General features: G+C 37.6%; 3 protein-coding genes across 9 annotated transcripts; 2 read left to right on the forward strand and 1 right to left on the reverse strand.

The window, feature by feature from the left end:
- Window positions 1-248: 248 nt before the first annotated feature.
- On the forward strand, window positions 249-19,073 carry LOC132200036 (guanine nucleotide exchange factor DBS-like). Of its 6 annotated transcripts, none has more exons than XM_059625200.1 (22): window positions 250-492; window positions 3,629-3,806; window positions 4,901-5,212; window positions 12,451-12,534; window positions 12,653-12,767; window positions 12,886-12,976; window positions 13,074-13,187; window positions 13,256-13,372; window positions 13,636-13,761; window positions 13,831-14,006; window positions 14,129-14,363; window positions 14,417-14,608; window positions 14,712-14,915; window positions 15,002-15,211; window positions 15,269-15,469; window positions 15,526-15,711; window positions 15,762-16,085; window positions 16,140-16,340; window positions 16,405-16,643; window positions 16,705-16,960; window positions 17,011-17,143; window positions 17,369-19,073. In XM_059625200.1, the coding sequence occupies exons 2-22, from the start codon at window positions 3,629-3,631 to the stop codon at window positions 17,503-17,505; spliced, it is 3,831 nt and encodes a 1,276-aa protein (XP_059481183.1). In that variant the 5' UTR covers window positions 250-492; the 3' UTR covers window positions 17,506-19,073. The 6 variants fall into 6 exon arrangements, with proteins under 6 accessions (XP_059481186.1, XP_059481183.1, XP_059481185.1 ...); XM_059625202.1 differs by having other exon boundaries at window positions 17,011-17,119; XM_059625201.1 differs by having other exon boundaries at window positions 15,272-15,469.
- Window positions 5,772-8,551, forward strand: LOC132200040 (uncharacterized). The gene is made up of 5 exons (XM_059625211.1): window positions 5,772-5,948; window positions 6,485-6,824; window positions 6,885-7,227; window positions 7,466-7,683; window positions 7,741-8,551. Exons 2-5 carry the CDS (start codon window positions 6,486-6,488, stop codon window positions 8,176-8,178), a joined length of 1,338 nt encoding a protein of 445 aa, XP_059481194.1. The 5' UTR covers window positions 5,772-5,948; window position 6,485; the 3' UTR covers window positions 8,179-8,551.
- LOC132200042 (ribosome maturation protein SBDS) lies at window positions 19,014-20,353 on the reverse strand. Of its 2 annotated transcripts, none has more exons than XM_059625214.1 (5): window positions 19,974-20,353; window positions 19,691-19,911; window positions 19,517-19,647; window positions 19,289-19,456; window positions 19,014-19,228 (listed from the first exon to the last, which is right to left on the reverse strand). In XM_059625214.1, the coding sequence occupies exons 1-5, from the start codon at window positions 20,102-20,104 to the stop codon at window positions 19,100-19,102; spliced, it is 780 nt and encodes a 259-aa protein (XP_059481197.1). In that variant the 5' UTR covers window positions 20,105-20,353; the 3' UTR covers window positions 19,014-19,099. The 2 variants fall into 2 exon arrangements, with proteins under 2 accessions (XP_059481197.1, XP_059481198.1); XM_059625215.1 differs by having other exon boundaries at window positions 19,517-19,626; window positions 19,974-20,350.
- Between the last annotated feature and the right edge of the window lie 9 nt (window positions 20,354-20,362).

Consider the following 20,362-nt stretch of genomic DNA (forward strand, 5'->3'; position numbering starts at 1 on the left):
CTCAGTTTCTTTTACCAACAATAATAACACCGAATAAGTCAGTTTTAAATTATGTGGCACTGCCCTTTTTACTACTCGAGAGACGAGCTTGGCCGAGAAATGGAAAGTACTTGAAATTCGCGCAATTGCGCACTATCTTATGTACTTTGGCTACTCGAACTGCGTCGAGAGTTCAGAATTCGCGGGGAGAGGGCGATTGGGGGCGCGAGAGTATGCGTAGTACGCGCGGGTGGGGGTGGTGCCGTGGGCTGCAGCATTGTCAGGAGCACCAGGAGCGGCCGTGTCGTCGAAAGTGGCGAAATGCATCGGTGCATCGTTGGTGCTCCTCGGAGGGCTTCCTGCTGACGGCCCTTGTTCGTGGGTGCTGCCGGGCTTGCTGCCGAGGATGCGCGCCGAGACCAAGAGGCCACTTGAGAGGGCCGAAGTGGGCTTTCGACTGGGAGTCTCACCTCTTCAGCGATATTGATTCCCAAATCACTCCTCGCAGGCCAGGTGAGAGAGAAAGAAAGAAAACGGCAAAAGAGGGAAACAATCTTTTCTCTCGTTTTTTTTTTCTCCAAAATAATTATGGATAAAATCCGGCATTTCTTTCGTTTTTTTTTTTCATTTTTGGAAATTGATTTTTATTTTGATCCACTTACATCCCGTCGTCACGTTTTTCATTAGCCATGTGAGCACTTTTCTACTGTGTAGATACAAGGGTCGTAAAACGCGTTCAAAATAATTGCTTTCCCAAAAAGCTTCAGCCAATTTCGGTTGCTTCCAGAAAATTTAGGTCACAAAATCCAACGATTTAGGGAAATGTGAACTAAAAAAAAATGCTGTTATTAAAATAAATTAAATTTAAATAATGATGTTCAAATATAATGGCAACAAGTTTTTTTTTGCTCTAATATTTAAATTGGCGGATTTTGAAGAATCGGAATTAATTAACTCTTTTAAATATAAATAATTCTGAGCATTTTTTTTTTTATCTGCGACCATGCAATTTTCCTTTATTTCCAATCTCTCGACGCACGTGCAAATATTCTCACATTGGCGACGGCAACACCCAAGCGGTCAGAGCCACGCTAAAATATTTTATTCCGTTTACATTATTTATTTCTCTCGGGTCTCTCGTCGGCGCGCACTAGCTGCTGCTACCCATTACATATTTTTGACGTGCACAGAATTGATATTATTTCTTCAACCTGCTCGCATTTCAGGTGTAAATGTCAAACACAAATTTATTCAGCTTCGATTTATGTATATTATGAGATTGTGAATTCGTGTAAGTCTATACTGCAGCTACAGGCTGAACGAGACGGACAGTTTTATTTCTTCGGCACGAATGTTTTTGTGCTTTACGGACGACAATGGCTAAATAAACAAGAGAAAAGAGTTGAAACGTGTTCAGCCACAAAGCCCTACAAACAGACGACAACAAGTATAGTAAAATAAATATTCAATATTTTGCAATAATTCTTCTATTGTATTGGGAAACTAAAATAAAATAAATATTATTATTTATGCATAAAAAAAATGAAAACAACATTAAATAATATTTAAAACTTTAAATTTAATTTCATAAGTTCTTAAACTGTTAAATTTATAATACTAAATTGATAACAAGTAAATTTTTTTGTTAGCTCATTTTAAGCACACTTTTGATCGTAAACAAACTTGGAAAACGAAGCGAAAAACTATTCCAAAATAAATAACCTTGGCTTATTGTAATTTCCAATGAAGACAACTCCTTTTTTGTAAAATTTATTTTGAAAGCCACCGTCGAAAATGACGCTTTGCTATACTCTTGTCTAATTTCCCCTAATTGCAGAGCGGAAGCGCCGAGTATGAAATTAAAAAGGGTGTGGGCCACTCTTGTGCAACTCACGCTTTTTTATATGTATTTACACCCGACTTATGTATATTGGCAGAGTGAGCGACACCGAGTGCGGCCCTCGAAAGTATAGCCTAAGTATTGACTGGCCGCCGCGTGTATGGGCGAAAACACACGGCGGGCACAGGCCTATCGATTTTCCGAGCCGCAGCCTCGGCTCATCTCTTCCGAGAAACGATTGCGCTCGGTGGTGCCGCCGCCTCCGTATTGTTGAAATGAAAATGCACTTTTGCTGTGCAAAAGGAGAGATTCGCCTCCTAATGTCAGATGCGGTGCGGCAAAAAAAGAGGAAAAACAAAGGCTCTCTGCTGCAATAGAGTCGTTTTCGTACGTTTTTCCGGCGCCAAAAGAATACAACCCAGCAGAGAGAGACGTGCTTTTTTATTTTGGCACTCGTTTTCAGACGGGGCACATCATCCGTCTTGTTGAAAAATCTGCAGTAAAAAGAGCACTGCTTTTTGTTAAACACAGCCACTTGCAAATTCTCAAGCACTCTCTTGTTAAAATTACATGTCCGCTGTAAATTTCTACCCATTTAAAAACGTCGGAAAATTTACTTTTTTTTAATTTTCCTCTGCTGCGGAGTAATAAAAACTAGTTAGAGAAACTAGACCACAAAGTGCACATCAGAATTTGCACAAGGGCCTGAAGGTATTTTTGCTGCCCGGCCATAAAGAATCGTCTCATCTCTCTCTTCATTCGGTAATGCGCTGACCTACTTTTGCCCTTTTTCATTGCGACACAAAAAAAAGTGCACTTGCTGGCACTTGCAAATGTGACAATAGTTGGGAAACTAGGCTGCTCACAATGTTATGTTCCATCCAAAAAATAAAATAAAGTAGATCTATAAATCTTCAAATATTATTTTCATAATTTTAAAATTCAATGGAATTGAAGGTTATAATTTTTGTTGATTATTTTCTAACTTTAAAATTTTTAAAAGCAAATTTAGCGTGTATGTTTAGAAATCAAATTTTAATGCTGGAAATTCCAACACTCTCTCATTACAGAAGTAAATTTATATCTGTTCTACACATTTTTTCCTTTTTTTTTTATTAAAATTCCAATGATATATGATACAAGAAAATTTGGTTTTTATGGATTTTTTTAAGCGAGAAGGCAACAGTAATAATTATTATTGAATATTTTTAGGCTGCAAACATCTAATGTAAATTATCTCATTCATAAAATTTGTTTGTAAGTCGAGCGGTTTAATTGATGGCTCTCTTTTCGACGCCCCAAGAGACAGGGTTCTCTTTAATCGAGCTTCGGTAAGCAAACTGAGTGGGGCTTTTCTTATTCATCTCATGCATGCACCAGAGTAATTAAACGCTTACGTTTCAAATTGCACGTGAACAGAGACTCCTTTTCTCGCAACAGTCTATCTCATCGTTGAAAATTTCTGCGAAGGCCAAACGAAATAAACCGCAAGGAAAATCCGATTAAGACACACTTCTGGAAATTTCGTGAGAAGCCATGCTAGGTGCGAAGATCACTTTGCAGACAAATACCAGCTTACATTTACGCGCGTCTTATAAGCTTTCTGAATGAAATTGAGAAATCGTAAAAGAGATTTTAACAACTCAATAATTGAAAAATGACTAAAAAAATGCATTGGAATTTTTAAATTAAAATATATTAATTTTCTGTTTCTTTTCAATTTTATTTACAAAATTATTTATATTCCAATATTTCCCCACATCATAGAGTTGGTGGCAGATGATTTATTTTTATCTTTAATTGCGGCAGATGAGTGATTCAACGACGCGGCCGTCGTCGCCGCGAGGATCTCCGGGCACCCTCGAGACGCAGCTGGACTCTCTGCTGGAGACGTTCAAGCGAAGCGCCACCAGGGCCATGATGGAGTCCCCCGTCTCAAGTTCCTCCTCGCCCTCCCAGGATCAGGGCAGCGACACCGACATTCCAGGTCTGATAAAAAATTAACTTCAAACTTCACTTTATTTTAGTGATGTTTTAACACATTTTGTTATTTTATATTTGTCAGAAAAGGAAATTATTAGAAAAAAAAATGCAGCAGAAAGTGGTTCATTCTTATTTTTTTTGTTTATTTTTCATTCAAATTATGCCATTAAATACAAATAACTAAAGTGTATGGTAAAACTGAAAATATAACAAGGAAAGCTGACAAATTATTGAGGGATTTTCACATTCTACGTTAGTTTATGGGATTTGCTAATGCAAGCCATGTGAATTCACTCCATTGCTTATTTCCATCAGTTTTGTTTGCTGGGAAAAAAATAAAGAAAGTTATTGTATTTTTCAATTAAATTTATTTAATAAGCTTATTGCGATCAAAGATCAAATAAGCTTAAACTCCTCCTTACTCTTTTTGTCCAACAAAATTTATTTGTATTCTCCATTTCCACTCGCGCAGGATCTAAAATCCATTAGTTTGTTGATGCGGGAGTACTGGATTAAAAATAGGTTGTTGGGGTTGTTCAAAAGGAACAGGACAAAATTCATTTCACGCACTGGTGTGTTGTGTGTTCTCTAATGGGAACATTCCTTTTGAATAGTTTTGTTTCTCCGTGTTAACTTTTTTGCTTGTGGTCTCCACTTTTCCCGGGGTTTTAAGTGGAATGCAGATGCCGAGGATAAATAAATAGTTTAAACTTAAAGTATATGAAACGTGTCTTTTTTAATTTCTATGTAGTTTGAATTCAAAAGAAAACTTCTTTTGTTTATACAGAGCAACATTATTAATTCCACAGATAGGCAATTGAAATTTTCTTGATTATACTTTATTGACAACAATAGTTCAAAACTGTGGTACTTAAGAAACCAAATCCAGCAATAAAAGGCTTTCGGATCTGCACCTACAATGCATCCAATTTAAAATTTACTTAAAATTGTCTCCAATATAGTTTATTAAATTTATTAATTATATTCTTTGAATTACTAAATAATATTATTGAAGTTATTTAATATATTAATTTTTTTATCTATTGAAATATCATTAAACAAAGGTAGTTATAAATTATTTTTTTAATTATGTTGCAGGTCGTTTGTTGCGGTTCCGGCTACCGTCGGCCCGTCGGCTGCCCTTCAACCTGAGTTTGAAGCGTAGTCGCAGCGGCGTGAGTGCCCTGAGCTCCGAGCAAGACTCGCCACCCTCAGACAACACGTCCTCCCCGTCCTCGACGGCGCCACGGTGCCCCTTGGCGTCGTCACGCAGCGCTGCTCACGCGCCGCATCGGCGCTCACTGCCCGGCTTGCTGGAGGCTTCAGGGGCCGCCTCCTGCGCCTCCAGCCCTGTGCACCATTCCTCCAAGTGCTGCATCTCCACCGCAGACCTCACTGCCAACCCCCCAGGTCAGTCCTTATTTTATAAAGTGCAAGTTTTTGTAGTAAATTTATGGCTCAATCATTTTTCTACCCTTTTTTTATGGCTTTTGAGGCTAAAGATTCCAACTTCATTCAAGTTTTCACGTAAGATTTGTAAACCAAAATCCAGTTCTTGTACCTTTTCAAAGGCTTTAAAAATAACAGCTTTTTTAGGGCCATCAAGCAATAATTTTATTTTATTTCTTATATCAAATTAATCTATCTCATCTATTTATTTAAAAGTAAAATTATGTCTGAAACTTGTAAAAAAGCAGTGGCATGTATGCATATCAATAAAAATAGATAAAAGTTTATACTCAATTTGTAATTTAGAAATGTAAAAAAGTCGCAATTAGATAAATGGTGGTAGAATTAGAATATAGCTTTTTATACTTTCTCGAAAACTACAGCTGTATTCAAGAAAATAAAATATTAAAGTATTATTATATAATACTAAAAGATAAAACAAATAAATAGACCTTCAAGCTAGACAACTTTCAAACAAAATGCGAAAACCCCCCCTTGCAATTGCATTATTTTGTCACGTTCGAGTCATGCGCACTACGGCGCTCGAAGGGACTTCCACTCGACGGTTTACTCTCGAATTTATCCCACGAAAAATCTCAAATTTCGCTGCGACAAAGTCGGAGGGACGTGAAAAAGGCGTTTGGATCCATCTCTAAAATTTTCTGCAGTGAAATCCGTGAAAAATCGGCCGCCTGAGGTGAGTGAAACGTGTGCTTGTGTTGTTTGATGTGTGCTGTAAGGAGCAAAATGGTGTGCCTCGGTGCGGGCCGAGCCATTTTCAGCCTTCTCCGCCGCTCCTTCGCGTTGCTTCGGCGGGCGACACCCTGAAGTACATACGTGCTGCGCGCATTAACTGTTTTGCTCTCTCACCACACAAATTGAAATTCATTTCTTTACCTTTTTTACTGCTCATTGAAGTTTATTAAATAAAATTGAAATTAATGTCTTTGTTATTTTTTTTTTATTCTACTTTTCAATTAACGAAAAAATTTGTATTCATAAAATGCAATAAAAGGGAAAAAAATAATAATAATTAAGCTGTGAAAACACTTCTAAAATTATCTTTTTTATATTTGAAAATTTATAAAAATAATCAATTAAAACGGCTAACATACATTCTTTTGCTGTTGCTTTGAATTAAAAAACGTCTTTCTTGAATTGTCCCCCCTTTTTTATTTTAAATATATAAATTTTTTTTTTTAATTCTTATAATTAAATCAAATAATTTTTTAGGATGGAGGAAGAAAACAGGGAAAAAGAAGCAAGTTTGATTTTGCACTCGATGCTGACGAACAAACGCGAGCAGCAACTTCTGCCTCGCGTTTTGACTTTGGAATGTGAAGCCTCGAGCAGCACCAACATTGAACTCTTGGAGGAAGACGAAGAGGACGACGTGAACGTGATGGAGACGGACGACGACGAAATTGGCGTGTCCGCTTCCAAAGACACTGAAAGTGAGGACGACCAGAAATTACGTAATGAAAAGAAAAAGGGACAGAGAAAAAAACGCAAAATTTCTGACTATGTTGCCCAAGGCATTGACCCAACCAAGCTTGAGGAGAGTGCTGATGAGGTCAGTAAAAAATTAGGAATTCTAATTTTTGAAATTAAAAAATTTACTTCCATAAAAAAGGTGATGAGCAGATTTAAGCTTGGTTGCGAGTGCGTCGAGTCAAACTGCTTCACAAATCTGAACGCTGAGTTGGTTTATCGGCACAGACTGAACATTGCTGAGCTGACCAAGGCCGAGCAGGACATGTATCTCATGGGTGTCACCATGGCCAGTCTCACCAACCCTGAGACAACAACCAAACAGAAGGAACGGCAGAGGCTGAGGGCGCAGTACGTCTACCAGGGACGGAAAGTTTGCTTGGACGCTTTTCTATACTTGGAGAACTGCACCCATTACCAACTCAAGAGAATCCGGAAACACGTCATGACACACGGAGTTGTTCCTAGGATGCATGGCAATTTAGGTAAACAAAAAAAAAATTAAAAATAATATAATAACTACATTTTTTTTAATTAATTAAATCTACTGTCAAATGTTAAATTTTGAAACAATGCAAAATTTTTTGAAAATTAGTTGAATTTTCAAACTTCTTTTTTTAGAAATATCTTGAATAATTAATTACAGAGGTAAAGAAAAATAATAAGGGAAATGTGCAACTTGAAAGTTTTTAATCTAAATTTTTACTCTATATAATTTTTTAGGCAAAAAACCTCACAATACTTTCTCTCTGGACATCTATCGGCACGCCAACAACTTCATCGAAAGCTTCATTGAGCCCTACACTGCCCAGACAAACAACCAAAGCAAGTCAAAAGGCGCCAAGAAGAAAATCACAATCACTCTGCCACCAAAAATTACCAGGAAGACTTTGCACAATGAGTACAAGGACTACTGTGCCAAATTAAACGTGAATACTAAGGTGAAGAAAATAATCGTAATTAATACTTCAAGTTTTTTTAATCAAATTACTTTTTAGATCATGGGGTATTCTTCTTTCCGACATTTTATCAGTGAGCAGTTCCCCAACATTCGCTTTGTCAAGAACGAGGTCGGCGTCCCAAAACCAGCAAACCTTGAGCTTTACGAGCCAAGAGTTCATGAAGTTGAAGAAAATCCGACCTCTCAGGCCACTTCTTCCAACGGCTCCGAACTCGCCCAGTCACAGCAAGAAGAGTCAATTTTGACCACTCAGCTCCTGACCACCCAGACTTTGCAACAGCAGGCGGTCCATCCAACCATCATCATGGACGGAAACACCAACACGACTTTTACAACGCCTGCTGGAAACACCTACGTCATCACCCAAGTTTTGCCAGCAGGCTTTTGTCAGGTCCCAGCCACCTTCCAAACAGTGAGCATTTCTGCAGATAATCAGGCGGTGCAGCCGACCACCTTCACCTTCACCACTTCGTAAATTATTATATACATATGTGGAAAAAACATATTTTTTGATCTCATGATTTTGGATTTAATTTTTGGCTAATAAATCGTTGGAAATTTTTTATATATTTTACTTAACATCCTGCTATGATTTTGCAAAGCAGCGCAAAAAATTTATGTCCACATTCCTTCTTTATCTAATTTTGTTGCCTTAAGAAGACTGCCTGCTCTGCTATCATCTGTTACCACACGCTTCCTGCTAGTCCTCAGTCTGCTGCTATGTGTTTATCTTTATTACTAGTCCTACATTTCCTATCACGCGCGGCTCCTCGTTCGGCATCTCATATCTTGTTGGTTTATAATTATGGTGAAATTTATTAGTATGTGAGACTTTTTGAAATTTTATAAATAATAAATACCTACAATACCAAACAGATAAGCATATGGATTATAAAATCTATTAATTGACATTCTAAAGAAGATTCTAAATATGCATAAATGTTAAAAAAAATACGTTTCAAGACACTGCTCGGATCAAATTTTGCCAAAACTAGTAAAAACCTAACCTACCAACTTAATTAGAGGAGGGGGTTACAAGATACATGGGTTACATAATTATTAAAAATTAAGCAAGTCAGGTTTGGGTTTCATTTGCAATAAATCAATTTTTTTTCCGTTAGGAACTTAGTAGGAAAAATTAACAAAAAAATGTATTCCTATTTTTGTCGTTTATTATTTCACGCTATAAATTTATACTTAAATAGAAGATTAAGAAATGCAATATTCTTGAGATTTTCATATAAATAATAAGACAAATTCTATTGTTCATAAAATTAATTAATCTAAATATTGAATAATTTTCCAAATTTAATTTTGAATATATTTTTTTCAATCCGGCTTTTACTTCGGATACCTATTTGAAGAATTTCGTTTCAAATTTTTGCTTGTCAGAATAATTTATCTTTAATATAAAATGATTTCTCCTTAATACCGGCAATTTATTTTTTTAACCACACTAAAGCGATTGCCAAAAAAAGAGCCATGAAACGGGTCATAAATCATTAATGTACGAAAAAGGGAGTGAAGAATGTTCTTGTGAGAGCCAAGCAGGAACCATTCAATATAAAATAAAATTGCATCGCTGCAAATGGAAAGTTGGAGAGCTGATTAATCTATGGTCGGTGCTAGCCAGCAGAGGGAATAAAGCCAGTGGGATGCACCGAGCGAGTGAATAGGCGAGAAAAGCAATCTTAACGGTGTGCGCGAATAATGTGCTTGGTCGCCTATGCACATTGTTTCATTTGCAGATAATGAATAATCAGAGCATACACGAAATGTACTAAAAATAAGTGGTCATCCAGTCGGAGATTTCTTTCACTCGAGTAAAATAATAGATGGTTTTCGGTTCGAGCGCGGCAAAGCGAAAAAGAATACTAGGATAATGATGATAATGATTGAGCTCACGAGAGAGTGATAAACGGGGCGACCTTGATGGATGCTGCGTAGGGCCGCCGTGGGAGTGACGTTCCTTTTCATCATTGTAGAGTGCAGACGTAGCCCTCGATCTCGCGGTCATTCTTCCCACACAAAATTATTCATTTCAATTAAAAAATTAATTGTTAAGCAAATATTGAACATTCTGGAAGTTGAAATTTTTTTATAATGTTTTTTTATAAGTGTCAGTGAAAACTTTCCACGGATAGTCTTGCACTTCACGCAGAAATACGATCTTATTTCTATATAGAGTGAATAAATAGCGTGAGAAGAGAATATCTATATTACATTAAATAATTGACAAGTTACTATTCTGCAATAAAATTTCAATTTTCTGGATCGCTGTACACGCAGCCTCAATGACAGAGTTCTCCGTTCATTCTTCTTGAATGCAAATAACTCACAATGGAATACATTATGCCAAACAGCATTGTTACATCTGCTGGAACTTAAATTTATTTTACCTCCCAAAAATATTTAGTCTAATATTCGCATATTATTACGTGAAATAAAAACAGATAAAAATAGGCACCACTTGCAAGAATTTTGCTCAAACATTCTAAATAAAAAAGAAATATTTGGTGGACTTAATTTCCAGAAAAGAAATTATAAAGTTCTTTTGTTGAATTTTCGTTTTTAAATTTTTTTTAACTAACTCTTAAAAAGCAACAAAGCAAAAGGTTTTTGTTTGTTTACGTGCCTCAAATGCCAGCCAACAGTTTTTACTTGAAATTCCTCAAAAGCTGCTCTTGGGGCTACGCGTGATTTTCCACCGAGCGCCACAAAAAAGCTCGACAAGGAGTGCCAGCACCATAATAGCCAGCCTGTATTCGCGTGTGGAGGGACCGCGGGAGCACCAACAACGGTCGCTCCATCGCTGCAGTCGCGGTCGGTATATCCATTCAGTTCAGTTCACTCGCTCCGTGCTAGCGGTAGTGTTGCCTTTTTTACCCACTCCGGCCTAATAACTTCTCCGTCTGACCTGCACACATGGACCTGCTGCTGTGACCTCAGCCCTTTACCGTTCGTCCTGCGCGCCTTTTCTCTGGGATTCTTGAGAATACGGGCGTCAATTGTCGACGAAAGTGTCGCTTTTGTGATATTTGGCACGCAAAATGGCAAATGTGTAAGGTGAGCTGCGAATTAGTCGTTGGACTTGAAATTTATTGGCTCTCTCGGTGCGGTCACAAGCGACATTCAATATTCTCCTCGCTGCACATATCCTTTCGCTGTGGGTATAGCCACAAAGTCTGCGATCCACTGTCAACTCTTGCGAAATTAAAAAATGCGCGTTTAATCTTAGTGACATTTTTACCGCAGACCCTTTTGAACTTCGGTAATTTTCATTATAACTTTTTCATGAAATTTTCATTGCTAAAGACGTGTGTTCTTTACTTCACCCTAATATCAAATTAATGGTTTAATTTATTTGGTCACTAATAAAATAAAATTCCCCAAAAAGGTCTATGATATAAATTGAATAAAAAAACTATTAAATTTTCTTTAAGAAGAATTTATTTTAATTTTTAATTATTTTTTGTGAATGCTATATTTTCTTGCTGGGAGTGCTTAAATTTGCGTCTCACATTAATTAAATTGTACTTAAATGCTGGATTATTTAAGACAGTTACAATTATGAATTTTGAATATTGTCGGATGTTGTTTCCCATATTATCATAATTTCTGAGCTTCCTTGATTTTTACGATTTTTATCGCGCGGCCGGCGCAAACAAACACTGCGTTTCCAACGTGCACACCGCACCCCACCGCTCTAAATATCGTCGTATACGCGGAACCTTGACAATTTTCACCTCTGCCAATGACACGTTTTCGCCATTATTTCAAAAATTGTCGTTCATTTTCTTTGGAAAATTCGAGATAAAACGACACCTGCTGGCGCCTCTCGATTCCTTTTGCGCTCTTTCGAGGTCCTTTCAGCGACCCACGCGTCTCGTCCACGCCGATCTTGATTTTGCAGAATTGCCGTATACTAATTTAGTCTGGAGAGCAAAATGTTTATATTTAATCAAATCTTCTTCCGTATATCTCTTCTTTCATATTTTGACGTGTGTGAGAAAATGTTTGCCCCAAAAACTCAACCCAATACATAAATGCATTGAAAATTTTCTTGAGAGAGAAGAAAGACCACAATTTGATGCGGTCGGAAGGAATGCGTGAAATTATGAGATTTTCCCACAAATAATTTTATCAAGCGTCAAAAGATCGGTGCGTACGTAAGGGAAATTTTAGTGATGGAATATACAGTTTTCAAGGAATTCCAATTTCGTTATTTTTATCAGATAAGAGGCATTTTACCTCGGGTGTTCACCAAGCTGTTTTTTACGACCTCAAAAGGAAAAGGATGAGGACAGCGAACAAAACAAATCGACAACTCGTCATTTTATTCTTTCAAAGCCCTACGTCCTGGCTTTATATTGTATTGGTTAGTCAAAGCCTAAAAGAGTGACGAGAGTGACTCATGGGTTCATTCAGATTAAAAGCACATGACGTATAATTCCGCCCTCAGTGTCTCCAGCGGTGCTAGAAATAAAAATGTGCTTTGTGCTGTGGTCGCTACGCGCTAATTTAATTAGTCTGTGCGTAAAATTCGTCGCAACAACACATACAGCTTCCCTGTTCTTCTTAGATCTAGTACATTATATATTATTTTTTTTTCGAAAACATGTACCTTTAAAAAAGTATCTCAAATAATTTCAGCATTTGATAACTAATCAATGATATTTTTTATTGCGAACAACAAGGAAGTCTTCAAGATAAAAGTAGTTAATTGCTATATTAATCAATGTTGCAGATGACGGAATGGTGGACGTGGATTATGAGCTCACGCTTTGCGACGTCGCCGATGTTCTGCGCGGCAGATACGCGATCATCACAGGTAAAGCTTATAAGACCGACTTAATTTTCTAGCGGTAGTTAATTTTTGCTCTCAAAATGACTTAAAATTAACTTCCTTGTTAAAACGTTTAATTTAATTTGTTTGTGTTAAAAATAAGGTGGCAAATCCCGAGATGGTCGGCCCCTCATTACTTTTCCGGACCTTGGCAATTTCTCCTTATTGGAGGACGAAGATTACCAACGTCTTATGGTGTACCTGACCTCTGTTCCCTCGTGAGTAACTGATCTTAATGCACGCTTTGTGAGAAAATTTTCGACAGTTTTTATGGCGAAATTTATAAAGATTTTCGCATGGCAATTATTACGAACGGCTTTTTCTGATCTTTTGCAGAATGCAAGAGGCAGATGTGGGTTTTGTATTGGTGATAGACCGGCGAAACGACAAGTGGAACTCAATTAAGACGGTTCTTCTTAAAATCTCAGTCAGTACTTAATTTTAAAACATGAAAAAAATTTAATAAAAATAATAATTATTATAAATAACGAAGTAAAATTATTTTTTTTTTTTTAATTTTAAAGGGTTTCTTTCCTGGCCTTATTCATGTGGCTTATGTACTGCGACCTGCAGGATTTTTGCAAAAGGCCATTTCTGAAGTAAGCAACAAGCTGTTCAAAGATGAATTCAAATTTCAAGTGAGCTATTCGTATTGATACAGAGCGTGACCAATTTATGTTTATGATCTCAATCTGCCCTTATTTAGATGCAAATATGCAATAGTGTGGAAGAGCTGCACGAGTACGTCGATGTCAATCAATTGACCCCTGACCTCTCAGGTACTCTGCCCTACAGCCATGAAGAGTGGCTCCAGCAGAGATTCGTGAGTGTACTATTTTATTTTATATAAGCTAGACAAAGAGGACCAAATGTTTACACTGGAAAGAAAGATTTATAACAGTAAATGATATATTGCACGGGCCAACGTATCTTTAAATCAAATATTATTGTGAACTGCACTCACGTATTATTTCATAAATTAAAATGCAAAATGTGCGGCGTGAAATTAGTAGCAACGTGAGAGTATTATAGATTAGCGCCTTCCTGTTTGTCAGCCACAGACGTTTGACTTATTACAAATTTCAGGCTCTGGAGAAGTTCTCGAACGTAACCCACCAAGTGTCAAAACAATTGCACGATTTCACGCAGCGGTTACAAGACGCCGGTTTTCCGAACGACGTCGCCTCGACCACAAAGATGATGATTGAGCAGGTCAGACTGCTGCCAAAAATATAATAATATTAATTTTTTAATCAAATTTGACCAAAAATTATTTCATAGGAGGACGAGTACTCAGAGCTTAAAGAACATATTTTGAATGCTGCCAAGCATGGAGAAAATTTGCTTGCTGAAATAAGACAATCACCCCAGACGCTCAGCATAATAGCTGACTCTCATCAAAGTGATGCTTATCAAACATTCCCAGACAGAATTTCTAATGTCTCAGCAGTTGAAAGGTATATCGAATGCATATGCAGCGATTTATTTTTGTTCTCTTATTGAAACGTGCTTTATTTTCATTATAATTATTTTCATCAATTTTTGTCAGGTGAGCGCTAATTATAATAAATTTTTTAAGATTATTGGTGCAACTGGAAGAGACTGAAAGGACTTTTGACGACTTCTGGCAAAGTCACTATATAAAAATGAGTCAATGTCTCGAGCTGCGACAGTTTGAGCAAAATTTCCGCGAACTGCAGACCAAATTCGACGACCACTTAAGCGTCATCAGCCACATGACTGAGATTGGAGAGTCCGTCAACCGAGTTGACTACCTCATCAACGAAGCAAATGTATTTGAAAGGAAATGCTTGGTAAACAAAAATTTAAATTTCAATGTTTTGACTTTAACTAAAAATATTTTTAGTTTGATTTGGAGAGAGCAGAGGAGTTGCAAGGAATAGGAACCGAATTGATGAGTAGTAGACATTACGGAATGGATTCAATCAGACCAAAATGTGTAGAGCTTTGCCGAATGGCGCAAAACCTGGGGGAGAGACTGCAACACAGGACTGCCTTGTTGGCCAAATGCAGAGAACTCCAAGAACGGATAGAGCGGGTGAGTCGCTTTAAGCTGAGCATCAATTAACTTGTTAACGACCGCTGCTTTAATTCACAATTGCTAATTATTAATTATGCTAATGACGAATTAATAAATGCAGGCCAACAAGTGGTGTGCCGAGGGTATTGAAATGTTGGCTCAGCCAATGGAGAAAAACTCAACCCCAGAGCAGGCCGAACAGGCGCTAACAGACTTGGAAGCTTTCAAAGCTGCGGGAGCGGAATGGGGTGCTGTCAAATCCATAGACTTGAAGCAGACTTTTAAGGACGTTATAACACCTGAGACAAAGGCATTAGTTCAACAGGTAGACTAACATAATTAGTGAATAATATATTTTAACATTAAAAAATTATTTCCTGATAATGTATTTTAAAAATAACTTTTTCCTAGGTGGTAACCAGAGTTGAAGACGTTCTGATGATGTGCGACCGAAGGCAAGAGACGTTGAAAAAACTGGCTGTCAAACCAGCACCAAAGCCTGTCCAGCAGGTTAATCCTGAACCAGCAATGCCTCTGGCCACGTCTTACAGTAGTGGAAGCTCAGATGATTCTAACCAACCACCCTCTATGACAAACTTCAAGAGAACAAGAGCAATTAGGGTTGGCTAAATAAAAATAAAAATTTTTGATTGAAATATAAATAAAAAAAAAATTTAGAAGGAATCTTCCACTGATGTCAGTGGCGCAGTAAAAGGGGCTAATAGCCAGAGAACTGGAGAGTGGCCCGATTCATCATCACCTGACAGTGAAGCTTCGAACCATGACCACGAGGCTTTAAAGACCAAACGTGGTCATGTTCTGGCCGAGCTGCTGGACACTGAGAGAACTTATGTGAGCGAAATGGCCAGTATTTTGAGAGTAAGTGGGTTGCATAGTTTATTTCGGACAAAGTTCAAAATCTCTTTGGTGCTTAGGGGTACAGAGACGAACTGCATGTAGCAGAAAAGGAGGGTCGTGCCCCTGTCCAAATTTACGGAAAGTCTGACGTGCTTTTCGGCAATCTAGAAGATTTGCATCGGTTTCACAGAGATGTGTTTTTAACGGATCTTGAAAATTGTATCACTACTCCTGAACTTGTAGGGCTGTGTTTTGTGCAAAGGGTAATTAAAGAATAACATTTAAAAAAAGTTGCATCAATTGATATTTGCAGAGGGAGTCTTTTCACCGAATGTACAGTACGTACTGTCAAAATAATCCCAGGTCTGAGGCTTTGAGGCAAACTGCCGGCGAGCAGCAGTGTGCCTTCTTCAAAGAGTGCCAACAGAAACTAGACCACAAATTGCCCCTGGGAGCATATTTGTTGAAACCGGTGCAACGAATCACCAAGTACCAACTGCTGCTCAAAGATTTGTTGCGCTATTCCGAGGACCTGCCTAATAGCCTTAAGGAACTGCAGAGTGCACTCGACTGCATGCTGGTCGTGCTGAAGTGCGTCAACGACAGCATGCACCAAGTCGCAATTACGGGCTTTTGGGTAAAAAACACTCATTAACCCACTTGACACGATTTTTCTATTTTTAATTTAAAGGGGAATTTAATGGAACAAGGTGAACTTCTGATGCACGGACAGTTCAACGTATGGATTGAGAACAAAAAAGATCGTCTACGAGAGTTAAGGCTGAAGCCTATGCAAAGGCAAATTTTTCTCTACGAAAAATCTATCTTGTTCTGCAAGAGAGTCGGTCGTGATCCTGAAACTGCAACCTATCAGTTCAAAACATTTTTGCAGGTAAATAATATAATTCATTGTTTCATTTAACGGAATAAATAAAAAAAAATTCTTCTGTCACTAGATGTCCCAAGTTGGCTTGACTGAAAATGTCAGAGGATCAAAAGGAGACCAGAGAAAGTTAGAATTGTGGTTGCAAGGCCGTCAAGAAGTTTACACAGTCCAGGCGCAAACCATGCAGCACAAGGAGGCTTTCTTGAAGGCCATTAAACAGGTCTTGCTCAGCCAGCTGGAGCAACTCAAGGGTGATGCCCAGAAAAAACTGCAAAGGGGAATGTCCCAGAGTGCCCTTACATCCCAAAGGTAAAAATTTTTGAAAATTAAATAACTTTAAATAAAAACTAATTTGTATTTTCTATCAAAGGCCCCTCCGTCAAACTTCCTCGTGGGAAAGTCAAGCTGGCCAGACCATTACCTGTCCAACATCGAATGTGACTGTAGTCATTCCTGTTCATAACAATAACGGAATGAAGAGAAGAAGTAGCCGCCACATGAGCTCGGACGCTTCGGGTGGAAGCGCTGCCGAAAGGGAGGAAGACGAGGCTGGTTGGAGCTCCGACTACAGTAACAGCGACGAGGAGGAGAGCAACCAGGACCCATTTGGTGCAGAGACTTCAGAAGCGAGTGTTTTTTATTTGTAAATGAAATTCTCTACAATTATGAAATTTAGACGTCAGCCAAAAAGTTCACGGCTCTTGCCGACTACTGTGCAATGGGCAGCTCGGAAGTGACGATGCACGAAGGGGACGTGATAGAGCTATTAAAAGTTGGATGCGCTGGTTGGTGGTTCGTTAAAGTTTTAGGTGTGTTCACTCTTTCAAAATTAACCCTTTTATACCCTGATGAGGCATGTCCCTGAAGGGAATTTATTAAATTCGATTCGGAAATTTTTGAAAAATTTATTCTTTGGCAAACACTTTTTTCTTGCTTTCCTATACACATGAAAATAAGCACAAAATCTTTGCTTTTGATGGGAAAAATTCTTTTTTTTTTGTGTTTGCAACCTATAATTTTGATTGACATTCTAGGAAGCCAACAAGAGGGGTGGGCGCCTTCCGCTTACTTGGAAGTGATAGGCGGCAAGAAAATGAGCAGGCACAGTTCGCCATCAGTGAGTAGTCAAGACAGTGGTATGGGGACAAATAATGGCCGTGGACAGCCATAAGTGGACTGGTGATCAAAATCTAGTCAAGTTTATCTGCGCCTCGTATGAGGATGAAAATCATCGTTTACTATAACTGTCAGTTCTATTCAATAACTTATTTCACTGGACTCTTTGTACGTTTCTATCTGAGCTATACTTGCAAAATTTCCAAATAACGACTTTTCTGTGTAGAATTAAATTGATTTCATAGTCATCGAAGTGGCCAAGTTAAAATTTTCCCTTATAGTAGGATTTTAGCTTTTCCCAAACAATTGGCAGTACAAACTCCTTTTCGGCTTAATCTTTCTTCTTACATAACGCTTATCCCTGTCTAAAAGTATATAGGAACGCCACAAAATTGCTTGAAAATTATATAGTGCCAGAAGTAATAATTGTTAATTAACTGAGTTTATCAGTACAGACAATATAGAACTAACGATACACTGCAAAATGTATTTGCTCATGATAGCCCAGGAGAAATCGAAAATCTCACCCAACAAATCTATGTAAATTCTATTGAAAACTTCTCATGTTATAGCTGTAAAAACCCAACTAATAAGATGATACACAATCCAATGTATATCTCTGTGACTTTTGTATTCCTAATGTAACTTTCAGACTTTCTATCTGTAAAATGTTCAAAATTATTTAAAATTCTTGTTGATAATCCTCATGTGATTTCCACTGAATCTTCATCCTGATTATTTTGAAAGAAAAAAAGATGCAAAATTTTGTTGCCAAACATTTCTATTAAAAAATCTCCTCTTGTTATATTATCTTTCGTGGCATAATAATGGTGTGTTTTTTGCTGCACTAGACTCTTTTTCTCTAAAGAACCGTCTTTATGGGTGTTTACAAGGACAAGTGAAGTAATGTTAGAATGCACAAAAAGACCTGAAACACTTCAACGTGTCGAACAAAACAGAAATATGAAATGGACATCAATTACTAGTTCTATCCGTGGCCAGATAATAATAATTGAGATTTGTGTCTTCCAGGTGAATTTTTTATAGCAAAGCCCAGTCCAGTCTGCTAGACAGAAAAATTTAAACAAAATAGCAGTAGCCTGGAAAATTATTATTCAGTTCAGTGTTTTTCTACATTCAGCCAATTTATTTTACTACCATACTAGAAAGAAATGTGCACTTTACTGGATAGAGTGTTGATGGCCATGAAAGATCAAAAGTTAACAAACTTAAAGGAAAGCACAGACTAATGTTAGCCTAGCACGCACAACTACCTATCATAAACGTATCTGTGTTCTAAATTGGCTTAAAATATTAAAATACTGAAAGTGAATGTTCCTCAACGAGTAGAACGAAAATCTGTCCAGCAGCAAGTTATGAAAATTGAAAGATTGTTCGCCCTTGAAGAGTCCACCAAAATTTTATGTGCCTTCGGTTCTTGCTTTTGTAAGGAGAAGAAAAATAATTGTTATGTTGTTTGACGTCCCCTTTTTTAAAGACTCGTCCTAACCAATAGTAAAACCGAATCGACTGTCTTATGTTCAAGAGTGGAAACTCGGACCATTCTGATTTAAGTATTGTATTTAGATTATAAAATTAACAATAAAACAAAAAGGTAACAAACCGGTGACTTTGATTTGTGTACCTCATCAGTTCAGCGCCTCGTCTCCTTCGGCGACTTCCTTCAAGCTGAGAAGTTCCATTGTGCCCTGACCTTTGGTTTCTGCTCTGATTAGGTCGTCGACAGAGCGGTACTGCCCAGGATCAATCAAACAAATCTACAAACAATATATATCAATAACACATATTTGAACAGTAAAAACAGATTTAAGAAATACCATAGTTAACCCATCAGTACTCCAATCCTCGGTTTCAACCTTGGCTGTGAATGACACAACCTTTTCTTTTAACTTTTTTGCTTCCTTTGGAGGCAGATGCAGTTTTAATCTCATCTGTGCTCTTTCCAAAGGCAGTGTTTCTTTCAGCATTGGAATAACCTCGAGGGCCTTTATAAAATAAAAATAATCAGTCTTAGAGAGGTACTAAATTTTAAATTAATAAATTACCTGTTGTTTGGCATTTCTGTTTGGTTTGACAGAAAAATGAACATCCTTCATTGCCTTTTCAATCATTGAAACTGGATAAGGTCGCTTTGTTTCAGGATTGACACATTTATCTAAAACATTGACAATTATAACTATTTAGGCTGTTATTATCCTTTTCAAAATGTATGTAATTACCAGCAACAGTGTTGGCAATATCTTTGAACAGGGATTCAAGCTGAGATGATCTTTCTCGGTCCGAGACCTGCAGCTCTCCATGAGTCAGAATTTCTTTGCAGATTTCTGTCTGGTCTTCTTTGCCAAAAGCTTTGATCAAATCTTCTTTCTTGGCTGCCTTGCCTTTGCTCACGTTCTCAAATACAGTGTGCGTTTGTAGAACTTCGTCAATGTCCTTTTCACTGAAATTTTAAGAAAGTTCTGGAAATAAAAATAATTCCAAAATTTTCAAAATTATGCTTACACTTTGCTCCTCCATGAAAGGACTTTGTTCTTGTAGCAGGCGATCTCAAAACGCTTTCCCCCTTTTTTGATTCGAACGACGGCGACGTTCGTCAGACGAATTTGATTTGTAGGGGTGAAAATTTTTGACATTTTAAATTGCTGCTTAACCTACGAAATGCGACTTAATGTGGAACGATTACTAATGAAACGAATCGAGTGAAATCTGCGGCGAAAGAAATATCGAAATAAACGCGGCAGGAATTGATCCCAAGTAGTGAAATTTGACTATTTCACCACCGACATCAACATCAATCAGATTGAACGCCAAATCAAAACAAATTTTGAAATTTTAAATACATGTACGCACAAACATGTGTTTTTGATACTGAGCATGTGCAGGAGTGTGTT

This window comes from Neocloeon triangulifer, unplaced genomic scaffold (assembly GCF_031216515.1).
Source record: "Neocloeon triangulifer isolate White Clay Creek 2 clone unplaced genomic scaffold, ASM3121651v1 ptg000014l, whole genome shotgun sequence".
In the NCBI taxonomy this organism is placed as follows: Eukaryota; Metazoa; Arthropoda; class Insecta; order Ephemeroptera; family Baetidae; genus Neocloeon; species Neocloeon triangulifer.